Below are 18,228 nucleotides of genomic sequence, written 5' to 3'. Positions count from 1 at the left end.
GAAATATTATTAAACACAAGACTACTTCTCACTGTATGATGTCCAAACACATTTAGAGCACTCTACCTCCTGACTTCACTATTTGTAAAAAGTAGAGAATTTCCTACACATATTGAACTACACATAACTAAGGTGTAAAGTTTGAAATAGGAAAAGATACTATATTTTCTTTCTGTCTGATGCAAGAAAAGCAAATAAAAAAGTCGTTTGTTCGTTTTTAATAAAAAATGCAAATAGCAAAGTACTTTAAAGCGATTGTTTTTGCAAAAAGCATGAGTCCTAAATTTCATATTTCCTTCTCTGATTGAAGTTTATGGATTTTCACTCCATTTTTAACCTTCTGGGACAACTTTTATTAAGGGCTTCCAAAGACCAGGAAATAATTTTATGAGCAGGAACCAGAGGTCAAATTCTATGCTGCGACTCTAAGAGGATTATCATAAACCTTACAGGCAAACTGTGGGAACAGGGATTTGCGATATATTGGTGCCCTCCTCATACATTCTCCCAGGATAATCTGGCAAGCTGGATAAACTGCCTAGGAGTCAGATAGCCTCCTAAAATCCCTGATGTTGTATGCAATGGTAAATCTACTCCTCCATGTTAATCTGTGTACACCAACTCATGCTTGTGTTGCTGGATGCAGGACTCCCATGGTATCTACAATACTAATTAAATGTGGGCTTATATTCATTTTCAAGTCGAGACCCACCTGTCATGACTATCAAGTTTTAAACTTCTAAACACATCATAATTCAGCTCATCAGGGCATAATCTCTAGGTTGCATGCAACCTGAGTTCCCAAATTCAGGCCTACAGAACACATCACTTAGGCAAGAAATAGCTGAAATTCAAGTTATTTACTGTTACATGGAACATGCCACCTGAAACCATAAGCAGTCTAAAGTTTATCTAGCATAAAATGTCTAGATACACTGGAAAATTAAACACGATTACCATAAAGGCTGTAACCATGTTAGTTTGCTCTAACAAATACTAGTATGAATGGCTGTGCACTTCAACAAATCTCAAAGCTTTCAAAAGATTTGCATGAAGTGAGCAGGAGAGCCAATGGAGTTAAAGCCATGAAGACTTATTTCCTGTTTCACAGCGCAAAGACTGGATGACTGATCTGAATTCTGGCACTACTTCAGCTAGGGCAAAAATGTGTGAGTAGCTTATTCTACTGAAAACCATGTTAAGCCATATTGTCTGCATACAAGTTACTGTTTTAAAAAGGAGAGCCAACCCCAGAGTTCCAGGATATGACTATGAAGACAGTATCATCATCATACAAGCATAAGATCTCTGAAGGGACAGGTTCACTTTCCACCTATGCACAAACCCACAGTCCATTCACACAGCTGCATGGATCTGGCAAAGCCACATCAAAATATCAAAGTATCTGAAACCACTTAAATGAACATTTTTTTTTGGTAAGGGGAGCTAACCAAATTCAGCATGCCAAAGCTTAAAGAAAATGAAACCAGGGAATGCCATCCCTGCATCCCTCCAATCCATGGCATGTTTCATTGAGCCATTCATGAAACATAGTTCTCCATGGTCTCAGGTGCAATCATAGCATCTTTTTTTGAGGAACAAAATAGCACGTGCCCTCTGAAGATAATCAGAGAATCAAAAATGCTCAGGGAACCAGGTTCTATAACAAGATATATCACATGAAGGCTAGCCATTCCCTACGTAGAAATTGTCAGGTCATGGTTCCTTTCTCCAAAGGAAAGGGCTCATATTTCTGTTCTCAGAGTAGTCATTATTCACTGGCCATAGTGGAAAGTCTATGGCTTCTGCTTCCAAAACAAAGAGAAGGTCAGAACTACACCCTCAGATGCTCCAGGAGAGAGCCCATTGCCAAAGGGGTAAAGTTGCCTTTATGTAACTTTTCCATCACTCTTTTCATCTCAAGGCCTACTTGACATCAACTAAATGTCAGCAGTTATCAGTAGCTTCTGATTTACACCAGGAACATCAAACACAAACACCTCACTACATTAAAGACAGATTAGGGCACAACAACCCCCTCAAGACAGCCCTGACATGAGCCAGGTGAAATGACTAGTGAGGCTAATGACCTTTGCTGGCAATGCACTAAGCAATTTCAAGAGGGACAAACACCTCGGACCAAGAGTCTTTGTCCTTTTGTGGCTTTTTGCTTCAGTAATTACACAACAATATCCGTTATTACAGTAGGTCAGCACAGACTTTGCAGCCAGACTGCAATGAAGTTATCTTATGCGATTAATTGCTTTTATTAAACAAATTATCAATTAAAGTTGCAAATACATATCACACAGTACTCTCCAAAATCTATTACAGAAATTTCCCGTGATGAAGGAAGAACCCCTCAATAAAGACAGATACAACTTCATAAACCTGATGCAAAATTGTTTCAAAAATAAACATTTCCTCCTAATTCTTAATAGTTGCCAAACACAGTTCAAGCAAATTAGTTTTCTCCCTTATTATTCTATATCAATACAGAGTAGTTTGTGGTTTTAGTAACAATCCATTATTATGGATTCAACACATTGATTACTGAACACAAACACATTTCTACTAAAAAATATATATACATACGTATATATACACACACAGTTCACTAGTAAAAGGAGTTTGAAATGCCGGTTAACACTTCTTCAAACCTGCTAACATGGGCCCCAACTTTACAAACACATACAACTAGCATTTCCAGTAGGTTTGCATAGTAGAAACTTCAGTGGTATGTTCCACTGGAGAAACAACATTCAGTGATAACATTTAGTTAAGGGGTATATAATGAATGCTGGAAGCCAACAGCCCCCTAATTGCTGTTCTACGAACTGTTTTGCATAAGTGGCATACTGCATATGACATGTAATTAGAGCTGCATGGGAAAACAAAGTTGAAAGCAACCAATTAATTTGTTCAAATAATGAACAAACAAAAAAGTATCCATTTTGTAGGTTGCAATTCTTCGTTTCTTCACTGTGAAAACTCAATACAAAGGTACAAACCAAAAAATGTTTACACAGCTGTCTACCTAAAAGTGGTAGTAACTTAACACTACACAATTAAAATTGTTTAGTAAACATGTTCACTAATATTTACAATTTACCAAATATTTACTAAGCAATTCAAAATGTTTAGTAAATCAGTTTAAATTACAATTTGCTTGGCTTGCCAGCAAGCAACTTAAAACTAGGAATCTGTGATTAATGAAACCCAAATTATAACAGGAAGCAGTTTTCTGCTCAGTATTGGCCCCAAAATATTTTACTTACTACCTGAAAAAAAAAAAGGCCAGGGAGCTCTCATGTCTTACCTCCTTTGGAATTATCTTGAAAAAGAACCTTCTGAAAGGCTGTCTGATCTCCCCCTAACTATTCACGTGGTATCTTTGCAGCTGCTCAGCATTCATCCCCTGTACTCCTTTGCTCTGTCTCACATGACCAGATTGTGCTATTCCTCTTTCATTCTCAACTGCAAGGCCACCCAAAGAGTTAAAGCCCACTGGGGTCAAAGAGATCTCTTCCCAATAAAGAAAAATGTCTCCTGTAATATTCTGGGACATCCACTGCAGACTTATGACTAGGTCTCTGAAGTATTTTGAGAGGCTGTGTCTGGGGACAGTTATTCTCAGTTACAAAGAGTACCACACATATGACGAAATGGCTTCAGGAGTTTTTGGGTGAGATGTCATTTGGATATGAACCACTAATATCCTTGGTTTGTGTATAACCACACGTAGGTTTAGCTTCCAGCAGACAACTACAGTGACAGTTGAATTAACAACACCACAACACTTTTAAAGCTACAATGCCATTGATTACCATCGCTTTTTTTCACCTGCAGGAGTGACCAGGCTTTGCTTAGCTTTTCCTGCTAGCATAACAATTAGCTATGTTAGTACTGTCAAAGAGCATTAGGAAAAAAAAAAAAGGAATTAAGCCACCAAACACCATAAATCTGACTTAAAACAATGAGGTAAAGCACATATTTTTACTTTTCTTCTGAGCTTCTGGGGGGTTTTGACCTATACAGTGACCCTGGGGCAACTATCCAAGCTTTTCTTCCAGAACCAAACATGTAGAGGTTAGTCCGTGTTTTCACCTGAAAAGCAAGATTCTCACATAATCACTTGAGCTCACGAACAGCAACATGAAGGATATCATTAAAGTACTGCATTAGTTATAAGAGCATGACCTTCAATATTTATGTATTGGAAAGTGAGTAACAGTTTTAAATGAATCACTTACAGCTGGCCTGAAAATTGGTTTTCCCAGAGAAAACAATGCTCCTCTACTTCTGTCTTGGAACTTCTGGAGATTCCTGTATGTCACCTCAAAAACAAGTTAAGTTCTCACTCAGATGTCAAGACTAAAAACAGTATTTGCACAATTCTCACATATTAATATAACTTCTATTCCACTATTTATATGGGTAAAACGATTATACTTTTAATTAGCTAAAACCAACATTAAACTACTACATTAAAAGGATCATAGAATTATAGAATGGCTTGGGTTGGAAGGAACCTCAAAGATCATCCAGTTCCAGCCCCCCTGCCATGAGCAGGGATGCCACCCACTAGATCAGGTTGCCCAGGGCCTCATCCAACCTGGTCTTGAACACCTCCAGGGATGGGGCACCCACAACGTCTCTGGGCAACCTGGGCCTCACCACCCTCAAAGTTCAAAGTAGTATCAAAGTTCGGTAACTGTGACACTTTTGTTCTCAGACACTCATGCTTTCTGAGAAACATTTAGAAGATTTGTAAGCCAGTGTTTTCTATTAAGTTATTTACATTGGTGATAGCACTTAAATTCCATGCCCAGGTCAAGACCTACTGAGTTATATGCTGTATGAATAGTACGTCGCTGTATGACTAGTGTACATCAATATTCTGGGCATAAAAACCATATGGCTTGTTGTGTTGTTGTTGAAATAACGATGGAGAAATGTTAAAAATAGGGAACTACTGTTGAAGCTAGCAGGCAGAAGAAGAGACGGAGGTCTTCAGAGCTGCTGGATGCAAATCTTTCCCTTCCACCTGAACGACAACACACCACTTAAAAGAAGTCACCAGAACAACCTGGAATTACGTGCAAGATCAGAGTCATAGAAACGTTCACAAGCCATGGAACTGCGGTCCATTCCTACTAAACAGCACTGAGTTAAATACACATAATATTCTCCTAACATTATTTCTTCAAGTATAGTAATACCTGTAGCCACACAAAGAAGGTAACTGAATTAAGAGTGTGATGCTAGGTGGTCTTATGGGCACCTAAAAGGAGAGAGGGTAACATATAATCCTGATTTGTCCATAATGAACCTGTACTTAAGAACACATTCTAAGGATACTTGAAAGTCCTTCTTTTAGAAGACAGACCCTGATCTTATACAAGGAACAGAGGTGTACAGATGATCAGTAGGAAAAGAAAGACTGCAAAAGAGGGATAGCTCGCTGAAGCCCAGATGCATGTATTTAGAATATTAATCACATGGTGACAGACTGTGATATTGAATCACTACAGAATAGACCAAGCCCATGTAGAAAGCAATGAACATCTGACAAAGGTACTTGCTGTGCACTCTTCAGGTGGAAATAAGCACTCTGCCAATTGCTACAGTAATTAAAATGAACAGTCTTCCTTACGGATCAGCATGACAGTTCAGCAGTTTAGTCACAGCTGTCTTTCACAAGTACAGAAAAGTTCTTGGGTCTATACTTCTAAAAACGTTTGAAACCTAAATCCCAGTTACACTGGTGCTAAATAGAAATATGTCTGCTCACTTCCAAACTTGTCTTTCCTCTTGAACTTAAGTCACAGGCTTTTAGAGGCAGAAACCATGGTAATTTACTTAACCTTCATGAAACAGAAGAGCACTGATAATACAGCTCTAACAACAGTTTGATCTCCAAACAACAAAAAGGCCGTCACTGGGATGTACATTTTTTTTTAAACTAAATTCTTTGATCCCTACGTGTTAATTAAAATTTTTTAAAAGTCAATTAACATACTGCCTGTTGATATCAAAGATTTCACAAATACTGAGCTCTACCACTGACACAGCTGTATTAGAGTATGATTCTACTGAATCTTGCTTGTTTCTTCCCCCCACCTTTGCATTCCAGAAATCAAATCAGATGCTGCAAAACTGTCCCCCCATGGGACAAATATGAATGTTTGATTTAGACTCAAGAGCAGTTATTTCCACAAATAGCCTGAAACTCAGTAGCAAGAATTTCAGAAAAATAAGTACTGCCAGATTGGATCAGGGCACACTCCTATCCTCTTTCTGGATATTGCCTTTGGTGGGCAGAGGCAATGGAGGAAAGTGCAAGAACGCCTCAGGAAGAGATGGTCTGCCTCCCACACTAATTTGTACTCTGAATAATGAAGTTTAATAGTCTCTCCAATATTTTTCCCAAGTTACTGTAATTCTAATTTAGAGCAGCGACAAGATCTACAATCCTTTGAACTCTTGGTCTCAAAAACAAATGTTTCTTCAAAAATTATTTTTCCTATCAGTTTTTAATTGACAGCTTTTCATCTTCATTGACTGTCCATCTGTTTTTTTTCTAACACCACAGTAAGAAAAAAAACTCTCTTTCTGCCAGGGCAGCATACACTAATACCTTTCAAACTTTTGTTCTTACCTCTTTAAGATAAGCAGACAAAACTCTTAAGACTCTTAATAGACTGTCTGTATTCTTTTCCTTACTCATCTTAAAGACTTCTTTGATCATTTTCGAGAGGAAATAACCAATATTGCACAATATTTCACTAGGCTATACCACTAAATCCTCTGAAAGCATCATAATAACACAAAAACACATTGCATTATTCCAGTTCCTAAAATCTGGTTTGAAGGTGCAGTCAAACAGCAGAGGTCTTCACTGAGCTGTGTACAGTCCCATCCTATTCCCTCTCACAAGCTGATGCAGTGATGTGAAACTTTGCAGGCTGGACTGGTAATTTTAGCATTTTCAGGGAACACAAGACTTCTATTTGTGACAGGGAATGTCATTTGTTAACATCTGGGCTATTCACCTGCCTCGAGCAGGTCTCCCTAGAGCAATGCAGAGTCCTTTCTTTTTCTGTCCAGTCCATAACATTTTGTGATTTTGGCAGATCTTTCCTTCTTCCTCCCCTCTTTCCATCTTATTTATAAGTATATTAAATATAGGATTTGGTCAGTAATTCACAGGATTTTGTTAACAACCAGCAAAGGCTTCTTGAATGTCTCAATTTTAAATACCTATAAACAGTCTAAATAATGCATATGAGGAACACTGTTGTGTGGAAAAAAAAGGAGATCTGGCCCTTCAGGTGGTTTAGTTATAATAAAATAATGTCACAAAGATATATAGAAAAAATGTGATGAGATCAAACCATGTTACTGACTTACTTTCCAGAAAGCAGATCCATTATTAATGCACTCCATTAATTATACTCATTATTTACATAGTGCCAACAGCACAAATGTCTACAAGCACACATAATAAAATGACAAAAACCACAAGGGAGCAATCTGAACTTAATAAAAATTGTTTGTTCACAGTTCTTGGGCCAATTAAACCCCATAAATGAAAAGTCACAAGGAAAATCCATATCCCCAAACTAACTGCACAAGCTCAAGTTGAAGGACTATTTAAAGAGTCCTGTTTCAAAGTAGCCTTTACAAAGTTAGCTTCCCACTTCAGACGATTTACCCCATTTACATCCATTTGGTCAGCTATTCAGCTGATGTTCATCAACACAGCTCTTCTTCAGCCATGCCACACAGTACCAGCCAGAGAGATGGGTCTTTTCTTTTGTGGTGCTTTTTTTTTTTTTTCCCACACTTCTAGCAACCCAGATTTTCAATTGGCAACGATTTCATACGACCTATTATTTTTAGGCACAAAAGTAAGAAACTCAGACAACTTTTGTATTTATATTCCACCATTACAACTCAAGTATGTAATTTTGTTATTCAGAATGAGCTACCAGAGAAGATATAACTAGGCTAGCAAGCTGAGGCTTGCAATTAACTTTTTCAGACACAGTTATGAATTTCAACAAACAAGTTATAATTGAGGAGTTAGCATGACCATTATTATTTCAGAAGGATCTGCCACAGCAGCTCAGCGCGACTTCAGCTGGACTATTAGTCACTGTGTCAGATGCAAGCACTAATACCCAACTCAGCCTGGCATCAGCACACAATCTGATGCTGAAAACTGACCTGAATAAGCTTTACTCTCAGGAATGATCCCAATCCAGGCAATGGATTTGCTCTTAGAGAAATCCCGTACTCCCTCGTGAGTAAAGTAGCAAATATCAGACATTTCTGTCAAAATAAAAATAAATAAATAATAATAAAAAAGCTCTCTCAGAAGAAGTCTTTGAATATTTATCAGTAAAGCCCTATCATCAGGCAATCAGAAGTGGCTCACAAAAACTGAACAAGTACCACATACCACGCTTTCTTGCATCTTCCTCTTTCATTATTAAGCACATGAGCAAAGGGATAATCCGTGAGTAAACATTTCAGAATGTTTACACTTAATACTTAGGAAAGCGCACCACGAAAACAGTCACTTTGTCAGAGCCAGTGTTCCCAGCAAAACTGACTTTTGTTACAGCATGATCATTTTAACAACAGCAACAAAAAAAAACCTGTGATGATATGAACAGCATTTGAACAACCAAAATATTTTTATGACTTGAGTTAATGGGTAACTTATTTTTAGAACTTGTTAAGTCATGCAATTACCACCGTGGAGATGAAAGATGGGCAAGAAACTGGGAGTGTTAGTGCAAGAATACTAGCTGATATATTACAACCCCTCAAGGTCTCATTTCCTTCATAAATCACGTCTACGGAGGGACACGGCTAGGCTTCTCTTCGTGGCGGTATCGCAGGAAGTTTCTTTCTCAAGTGCAGGAATATGGAAGAGACAGCTCCATTTGACCCAGGAAAGGCATAAAAACGAGATTAAGCACTGCGAAGATCTGACAGACCTCTAACACAACAGAAAGACGTACCGAGAAGGCGTCCCTTATGAGAGCAGGGCGTGCGTGAATGCAGCGGGGCTTTTTCAGAGCTGTCACAAATCCGGCGATCAACACATCACCGAGCGCGTCGGCAGTACTAAGGCACCTAAACGGGCTCTCCCGGTTGCAGGATCCCAAATTTACCCCGTGGCTAGCGGCAAGCCAGCCCCCCCAACACCACCACCACCCCCGGGGACTCACGTTTGTAGCTGGCGGCCCAGGGCTGGTAGCCGTAGTAGCCGGTGATGCGCAGGATCCTCTCCTCGATGGAGGTGAGCCCCACGGAGGCGCTGGTGAGGTCCTCCACGGAGCGGGACCACTTGAGGTCCTCCTTGATGGCCTCGTCCACCACCAGGTACTTGAGCTGCCGCAGCTGCGGGCTGATGTCGGACAGCCGCCGGGGGCTCACGTCGGGGGAGCGCCGCATGCCGCTGGGGGCCGGGAGAGGGGCGTCAGGGGGCGGCCGCCCCCCGCCACCTCCCGCCCGACAACTTTCCCCTCCGCCCGGGTGCGGTGGGTGTCCCCGTCCCCGACCCCGTCCCCGTCCCCGTCCCCGTCCCCGTCCCCGCCCGGTACTCACAGCGTGGCGGCTTTGCCCCGCGCCGAGCCGTTGGGGAACTCGCGGATCCCCATGGGGAGCAGCAGCAGCGAGGGCTGGGGGGCGCCCAGACTTCTCGGCGGGGCGAGCCGGCGGCGCCCACCGGCCGGGTGCGAGGCGGGAGGGAGGGAAGGAAGGGAGGAAGGAAGGAGGGGAGACGAGAAGGAGCGGGCGGCGAGGCGGCGGCCGCGGAGGGTCCCCGGGCTGGCGCTCGCCCCGCAGGGAGAGGCGAGGGGCGGGCCGCCGCTGCTGCTGCCGCCGCCTGCCGAGCGCCGGCGGGCGGGGGCCGGGCAGGGCGAGCTCCGCGCTCCGCGCCCCCCGCCCCAGCGCGCCGCCAGCGGCCGCCGGCAGGGGGAGCCCCGCGGCCCCGCCACCCACAGCCGCCCGGCCAACGGCCGCGCCGCGCGACCCCTGCCGGCCGCCCGCAGCCCCGGCCCGGCCCCACGCGGGGCACCGCCCGCAGCCCCGGCCCGCCCCACGCCGCCCTCAGGAACCCTTCTGCGGGGGCTTCTGCAGAATCCCCTCAGAATCCTTCTGTGGGGGTTTCCGCACGCCTCAGGCAGCGGGCCGGACAAGGGAAGTGCGTGGTAAACACGCAGGTGAGGCTGGGTGAAGGTTGGGGTGTGCACCCGGTACGGACACGTATGTTCAGTCCGTTTTTAAAAAAATAAAAATAATAGATGTTTGGTCGTCTATAGATACAGTTGGAGTTATTTAAATAACTTTGTGGGTATGTGTGTCTTATAGGAGAGGAAACTGAGAAGTCCCAGCAGAAGAGATCGTTCAGTGCACGCGTTCGCTTTACCAGAGATAGCAAACCACGAACATGGACACAAACCAGTGCCGGTTAATGCAGGCCCTCCTGATGACTAAAGGTAACGTTCAACAATTGCTGTGTCACTTTCAAAAACAGAAAGTAAAGCAGCCACAGCTGGCAGGAGACAAACTAATATCAAACACCCGTATCAAATCACACACTGAATTTGTGTTATTACTTACGCAACAATTATTTTGTCTGTGAAAGTGAAAACATTTGTAGCTGGGCAAGTACTTCTGAAACCCAGTCAAGGGATCAGCAGTGCTCCAACAGCACAAGCACTGAGCAACCACACAGGCGTTTGGCAGCATGATAGAGCGCCCTGCCAGGCGTGCACACCAATGCAGGAAGGTGACTTGGGCTAAGCTGAGGGGATGGAAACAACATTCACAAAACCCACAGGTACTGATGACTTAAATCTCCTCAGATGTTCAGAGCAGCAGTAGTGATAACAAGCAAGAATAGCATTAGACATTTCAGTCAGGCCTAAGTCCAGTATCACTCCATATGCAGAGTCTATACTCTTCCCAGCTTTAAGTGAAAGACAAGAATAGGATGTCATCTGAGAATTACCTGTGCTACTGCATGTATCTGGTGTCAAATCTCTCCATTATTATTCATACAAGACTCTCAAACTGTACTAAAAATAACGTCCAGAAATGCAAGTCTGGGCTAGCTGTGCTCAGTATAGGGCTAATTCACATTGGCATGGGAAAACAGCGTAAAGTTCTTTCAGAGCTGGAGCAAACAGAGGCTCAGTCAACCAAGGCCAGCCAAGCAGTGATATCTGCTGAGCATTTACCCACCCCTCATCATGTGCTGGGCAGGTAGGCTGGTGCAGAGTAGCAAAGGCTTGGTTAGCACTGCTGGACTTCCAGTAAAGTATGTCACTGTCCATTTTCTGTATTCCCAGAAAGGTGCCATGGAATTCAGAGGCTCTACTGCACACTTCTCCACTTTATATTCCAGAACCATCTCATTCCTTACACATGCCCCAAAAAAGATTGTTTTTCTGCTGTTTTTTTTTCTTTCCCAGCTACTGTCATTTCAAGGTGTAAAAGGAATGATGGATGACCGTTAATACTTTCTCCTGTCATGCAAGTAAGTGACTTTGGACAGCTTGGGTGGCAGTGCTGACAAACTTGAAGTGAGTATGCATCTTGTGAGAGAGTAGAAAATGCATGGAAAATGGTAAAGTTTTGAAAATTGAATTGTTTAGTGAAACATTTGAAAATTACAGTAAGAGGCAACATCAACACAGTTATCTCTTAGGATCTTGTCAAACCTTGCTATAAATGTTTCTTCTTAAACGTAGAGCTGCTGTGGACATGCAAGTAAAAATTCTCATGTTCACTATTTTAATTATGCTTAAACATTGTACTTGAAATTGAAACTGACAATATGGCATTGGATGCTAAAAGATAAATATTCAGTCCCACATGATTTTGAATTTGTGGATTCATGGAGCTGACTTGAGATTTTTTGTATGAGGAGAGAAAAAGTAGTGTATAAACTAGCAATGCTCCCCAAGAGTAAGGAACAAGTTACGGAGAAAACATTTGCTAAATGTTTTGTATACCTGTCTAAGGAATATACCTACACACTATTAAGGAATAGTGGGCAAAACGGAGCAGGATTTGTCTCAGGTTAGGTAGGAGCCACCCAGTACTGTATGCACCGCCAAACTGGAACCACTGTGAATGGCTTTTCTGAACCTTTTACTAGTGCATTAACTTTAATAAAATACCTACAATCTTTCAAGCACAGAAGAGTTGGGAAATATTGTACTTGAAATAACAGCAGAGCTCTGTAGGAGGGAACAGTATTTGTTAGAGAGTGTAGTGACTTTATTCTGGCCTGTTAGATGCACATTTTCTTTCCCTAGACAAGAAATGATATGCTTGACTGATAGTCAGCTCTTAAATACAACCATTAAGATATATCAGCACTATATAGACATTATGATGCCATGTCAGAGGAAAATACCATTTAAAAGGTATTTATTTTCATCTCCTATCTGTACCAGTTTGGCATAAGTTTATCCAAGATGGAAATTTACACTTACCAAAATATTATTCATTTCATGTGAAGGGCTAATGATTTCTACCCACCTCCCAAGATGAGTTTCACATTTAGAGGATACAGCGACAGGAGTAGGATAACATAGAAGAGAGATTTCAGTGGGCAAGACAACAGTCAAAACTGCAGAAACTACTATCTTCTCTTCTAGGAACTCAAGGTCTTTAGAAGAGGACCCAGCTTCCTCCTTAAGCAAGTATTCTTCTGACTGAGTCTCTCTGCAGTTGATGTATGTTCCTGCTCCTCAGTATTTGTATCCTTATTACTGAAGATGCGTACCTGAGCCATTAATCAGATGGTCCTGCCCCAGGGATTTTTGGGTTTTAGACAGAAATACAATGTACATGATAGAAGCCCCATATAACACAGGGAAATACTTATATGGCAAAACTATTAATTTTCTCTAGCTGGAGTCAGATTTGACATCCACATGAATATAATGCTACGCTATAGCCAAAGTGGCTCCAGCTAAATCAGTGGGACCGATTTAATATTAGTATGCTATTCTGACTGGATAAGAGTGCAACTTCGAACATAATCTATTTCACCTGCAAATTTTTGAGTCAGCAACAAAAAATATGTAGCTAAAGACTTTCTAGTCTATCATGGGTAACCTTGCTTGCATTCACATTTTAAAATATCTACTACTGCCTTTAAATGGTATAAATAAACCCAGAGAACCAAGAAAGACTGATAGAGTAGACAGATGCTGGCCAAATGCAAAACTGAATAATAAGCAAAATCAGCTCAACTACCTTCAACAGACTCACACTTGCTTTCTCAAGTAGAGGGAGAGTGTGCTGGAGCAAACACAGATAAATTTAAGACAAGTTGCAGCACATTTTTCATGTAAGCTCCCACATTGTTCTCAGACACCTGCAACGCACAGGCAAAACCAAACAAGCATCAGGATTTCAGGCATGACTCCTTGCCAAAAGCAACTAGAAAGCTCTGAAAATTATGATGTAGCTGCCTGTTGCAGTCAGGAAGGGATGCACAGAGTCAGTGTCTCAGTTCCAGGGAGGTATGTTGCTTTATATAAAGCTGATTTTAATCTGCTACTTCAATGCTGCTGAATATAAACTGTTCAGCTTCTTCTTTGCCAGTGGAAAATAGAAGCCTCTTACATTTGGAATTGAAAATAGGTCTATTGATTGTTTTGCTATCCATTGTTAGTTGAGAAGTGCAGGGAAAGAAAAAACTTTTTTTTAGGGCATCTCATCATTTCTTTGCAGTGTATGAGCATTGCCCTTGTGTCTCTTCTCAATTCAAGTGGAAAACTGAGAATCGAAAAGCAGAAAGATAGTCTTTGTTTTTAAAGTCTCCTTCCTCATTTTCCTTCTTCCAGCAACAGACCCCAAAAGGACTGTAGGAGGTGTCAAAGACAGAAAATACAGAACAGCAGATCTCTTCAGTGTCCCGTATTTTGAGAAATGCCAGAGGCATAAATCCCAAAGTCAATCTGTGCTCTACATATACTTGGTATCTGCCATCATGTTGTGCCATTTCAAGAAATTTATACCAGAAATAAAGGACTACAAAACAAGGATTAAGGAAAGACTAGTTACTGGTCTTGCAAGTTTTCTGCATTTGTCTATCATTCCTATTTTGTCCTTTTCACTTCACTGACTGTAGTATGAGTTTTTCTGAAAGGAAAGTCAAACAATATGGGAATAAGGAGAAGGGGGAAATCACGGCAACAGCTATCTACCCTGACAAGCCGAGGAAGACCACCAAAAGAAATAATAGAAAAGCAGCCATGAAGATTTAGGGGAGAGAATGAAAGGCTCCAGACAGAACAAGAAAGAAAACTTTTGATAGATTTGTGCTCAGGGAAGGCTTTAGTGAATCAGAACACAACATTCATACTGCGTTTAAAGTTGCTTATTTGGAAAATGTGCTAGCCCCAAGAAAAATCTGATAATTCTCACCCTTCAGATAAGCTTTTGTTTTTCTAGTTTTGAAGGTGGTTTTTAAAGTTGTCATTTTTTGATGCAGAAAATGTGTTGCTAGCCTTGGACCGCGCAGCTTTCTTGGCAAGGTAATTTCTGAAGGGAATAGAACACCTGGAGACTGATTTGACAGGCAATTTCTATTGTATAAAATTAATGGCAGCTGTTTGAAGCTGCTCATGTGTCTGAAACATTAAAAATCCCACAGCTGAACTTTTGATCTAGCACAGAAGGTCAAGGAGCATTACATGTTTGCCACATTGTTCTGTACTGTGAGGTGTAGCCACTTCCATATACACATTTTGAATCTAGTTCGTAAGTTAACCACGCATTTTTTTCCAGTTTTTCAGGAAATAATTTTGGAAGATACTACACATTCTGCTACACCAACCCAGACCCCAGTTCAACCACATCTCCCTGCAATATACAAAAAGGTGTTTTCTCTTACCCTTTTATCACCTACAGTGGATATATTTCACCATATCATAGCTAAGGACAGTGTCCCACTGCACTTTTTTTTTTTTCCAGCTGCTTTTTGCAATTAAAAGACTTTGTAAAAAAAATAATCTGTTAACATTACAAGTTTGTAGTGAGGGGAAGAACAGCAAGAACTACAGGCAGACAATTCACAGAGGTACTATGCAGGTCCTTCTTACCATTCATTTGTATACAGGGTCATCTCTATTTACTGCATACCCACGTAGGGGCAGATGTTAGCACTGCTTTGAGTCTCAAGCAATACTGCTTCTTCATATAAAACTATTTAGCAATAGAAAATGGATTCTTTCATCCTTTGCTTAGTAGATTCTTTTATTGTGGTGATAAATTTGGAACAATGAGATTATTTGATTAAACTTTCTCAGTCACTGCTGAATGGACTACCCTGCTTGTAGAATTAATAAAAAGGCCAAGACACCTAATTAATATGCTTGGTATTGAGCTAGATTGGCAGCAGTGCAGTTTAATCCTGCCAAAAGGTATTTGCTGAGGAAAGTCAAAAAGCTTTTAAATCACTCTTAAAGGTTGAGTCAGGAGAAGATGACCTTGCAAAAGCTGTAAGCCTGAACTGTCCAGAAGAATTTCCCCTTCTCCTAGAGCTGCTTACTGCACAGAACAATGTTAAATAACACGTCTTTTCCTTGCATTATTCAATGCATCAAGCTTGATTTTGCTGTGCATTCTGATTGGTAAGCTAGATACAAAAGCTTAAGCTGGAGAAAGCAACATGTGTTTGCATTCCTCTAGCGTTTTTTAGTAGCTCAAGGTATAGTAGTATTACCTAGTCTAAAGTCAACTCATCTGGTCTAAAGGCAAATTGTCACGTACAGTAACTGATGGAGACCCACCACATCACTTTCACCAGTGCCTCACATTTCATATAAACATGCACAAATCAGAAAGACATGGAGAAACCAAATGAAACGCACCAGTTGTGCATAATCATGCCTACCAAAAATATCACAAAGATCAAGATGAATGTCATCACTGCTGTTTAAAATCATGCATCTATGGTAAACATAACTACCGAAAGTTGTTATCTAGTAAATTGCCTTGTAATTGTCATACAGAAGGGCCTATAAAACCCATCTCAAACTTGATTTCAACCTGTTTTGGAAACACTGTTTAGATTTACTCATTCTGTTATTTATTTACTCTGTGGCAGACATCCCAGATAATGAAAATATGCTTTACAACTGGTTTTCTACATGGAAATAGTCTTTTGCATGTAGACCATTTCTCAAAAGAAGTCCCTAACCAAGTTTCAAGTCAGTAAAATTGAAAGCAATGTTATCCCCCAACTTGAATTGATCTGATTTATTTCATGCTGGTGAAACTCTGCTGGCTTGATGGAGTTGTCTCCAATGTACAACTTCTGAATACACATTAGCCACATTTTGAAGAGTGGCATGATTTTAGTAATCAGTCACTTCATCGTATTTCCAAAAGAAACATGACTGCAAGAAAAGTTTTTATTGCAGGTATCAACTTCTAATTTTGCTTAACACAAGAGCACATAGAGCTTCTCAAAAATCTGTGGATTTTTGTGTTTCTTTCCTGGTAATGTTTCTTCTAAATAAGATTTTTACATTCCTTTTTCTAGGCTACATTGGTTGGTTTTGAGCTAAAGGTTTTCCTTATGTATAAGCTTTCCTTTGTTGACCCATGCAAAATTCCTATTCAAGCACAAAAAGGAAATCCTGAGGAATTCCCCCAAAGACAAATTAAGCCCCATCAGCAACATAATAAACAAAAATTAAAAACAGTAGTGACATTACAGAGGAGATCACATTGTATTTGGATATCTTCAATAGAAAAGAGACACGTGCCTTGACTAATTTGAAATACAAATATTGTCCTTGGAAAAGTAATCCACAGACAAAATTGCAAAAAAAGATTCCCTATGCTATAGGAATCCATGGCACTTGAGGAAACAACAGCACTGTCGGAGATCAAGGACCTATCAGAAAGACTGGAGAAGAAAACCATGGCTCGGGATGCTGTGCTTTTTTATTATTGTTATTTTATTTTTGTTTGTTTTTAATCAAATACTTGGATATAAAGATAAATCTACAGGAAATAGAAAAAGCAAGGAGGTTGCAAGCTTCCCTAACAGGATTTTTGTCTGCTAGAAATATCTATATTAATTGTATCAAATAATCTGAAGAAAGAAAAATTTGAATAATGTGGGTTTTATTTTTTCCTCCTGCTATAAAACATAAAGATGAATCAGTTGTGATTTCACACATTAAAACATTGGAAAAGGCAATATTTTATGCTTTACTATGCATTGAAGAGGTGATTTGAGCTCCCTGTATCTCACATGGGATTTTTGTATTATCTTCCGTGTATTCTTTGTAAATAGTGAAAGGGAATTAAAGTAGCCCCTATAAAGCACAGTCAGTATTACTGCCTGAACACTGGGCTGCAAATAGCATTTTGTCATCCTCCAGTACTCACATGGGTTTATACCAATCATGTTTTAGCTCTCAGCCACAACTAAAATTAATGTCTTGTAAACTTAATACAGTGTTTCTCTACTAAAACAAAATAAATCCTCATCATAACAAATTTTAGCCTGACTTTTGGCACCAATTATAGACTAAAATTTTATTTATTCCTTTTGTTGTCACAAGTAATAGGGCCTTTTTTGTGCCTTCTCCTCCCACATGCTCTATTGTCAATTACTCTGATACCATTTATGAGACAAAAGCCCACTCATGCCAGGCATCTCGTGACTGAGATGGGCATATCATTCCCTACGCCTCAAGTTCTCTTTGTGCCACATTCAACCATAAAGCACTTCTTTGTCCTAGATCAGAGCAAGAGATCACTTTTCCCTGTCCTCCTGTAGTTATAGAAGTTCCCTGCTTTATCAGATATGATATTGCATACAAATAAAGCTACTGTAACAGCCACTTATTTTTTAATCCAATCTTAACAGTAAAATTAATCAACCTCAAGAGAAATACTAAGATCTAATCACAAAGATACACAGTAAACATGCAAGTTTGCAGCAATTTTTATGATATTGTAATAATCCATGGACTAGCAGATCAATTCTAGGCTCTGGTATATCTGCCACTACAGATCAAGCAGTCATCTTCTGTGACCAGTAATTTTTGTAGCATGTGCATACATTATTTCAGTATCAAGCTATTTTGTGTTAGTAGGACAGATTAAAAAAAACAAAAACAAAAAAACCCTACCGTATAATCGATGAAAAGTTCCCATTGACTC

The 18,228-nt window shown here is 40.4% G+C and overlaps 1 protein-coding gene and 1 long non-coding RNA gene across 9 annotated transcripts in view; one reads left to right on the top strand and one right to left on the bottom strand.

Annotated features, from left to right (window-relative positions):
* The window catches only part of SLC35F3 (solute carrier family 35 member F3), a 164,188-nt gene extending 154,323 nt beyond the window's left edge, over positions 1-9,865 (bottom strand). For 2 of the 5 annotated variants that reach the window (XM_083830054.1, XM_083830057.1), the window contains exons 1-3: positions 9,625-9,864; positions 9,246-9,475; positions 8,233-8,337 (exon numbers count right to left, since the gene is read on the bottom strand). In XM_083830054.1, coding sequence (XP_083686180.1) covers positions 8,233-8,337; positions 9,246-9,475; positions 9,625-9,677 — 388 coding nt within the window. In that variant the 5' untranslated portion in view covers positions 9,678-9,864. The other 3 variants (XM_083830055.1, XM_083830056.1, XM_083830058.1) reach the window with 3 other exon arrangements.
* A 183-nt stretch (positions 9,866-10,048) lies between these two features.
* Positions 10,049-14,085, top strand: LOC310896991. Of its 4 annotated transcripts, none has more exons than XR_014581966.1 (5): positions 10,049-10,241; positions 10,390-10,517; positions 11,496-11,560; positions 12,690-12,791; positions 13,887-14,085. It is a non-coding gene; the product is annotated as an uncharacterized lncRNA (long non-coding RNA). The 4 variants fall into 4 exon arrangements; XR_014581967.1 differs by having other exon boundaries at positions 10,050-10,241; positions 12,690-12,767; XR_014581968.1 differs by having other exon boundaries at positions 10,051-10,241; positions 12,690-12,730.
* Positions 14,086-18,228: the final 4,143 nt, after the last annotated feature.

Source organism: Anser anser (assembly GCF_964211835.1).
Source record: "Anser anser genome assembly, chromosome: 3".
Taxonomy (NCBI): domain Eukaryota; kingdom Metazoa; phylum Chordata; class Aves; order Anseriformes; family Anatidae; genus Anser; species Anser anser.
Note: the sequence above shows the minus strand (reverse complement) of the source record. Positions and strands in the feature narration are given on the sequence as shown.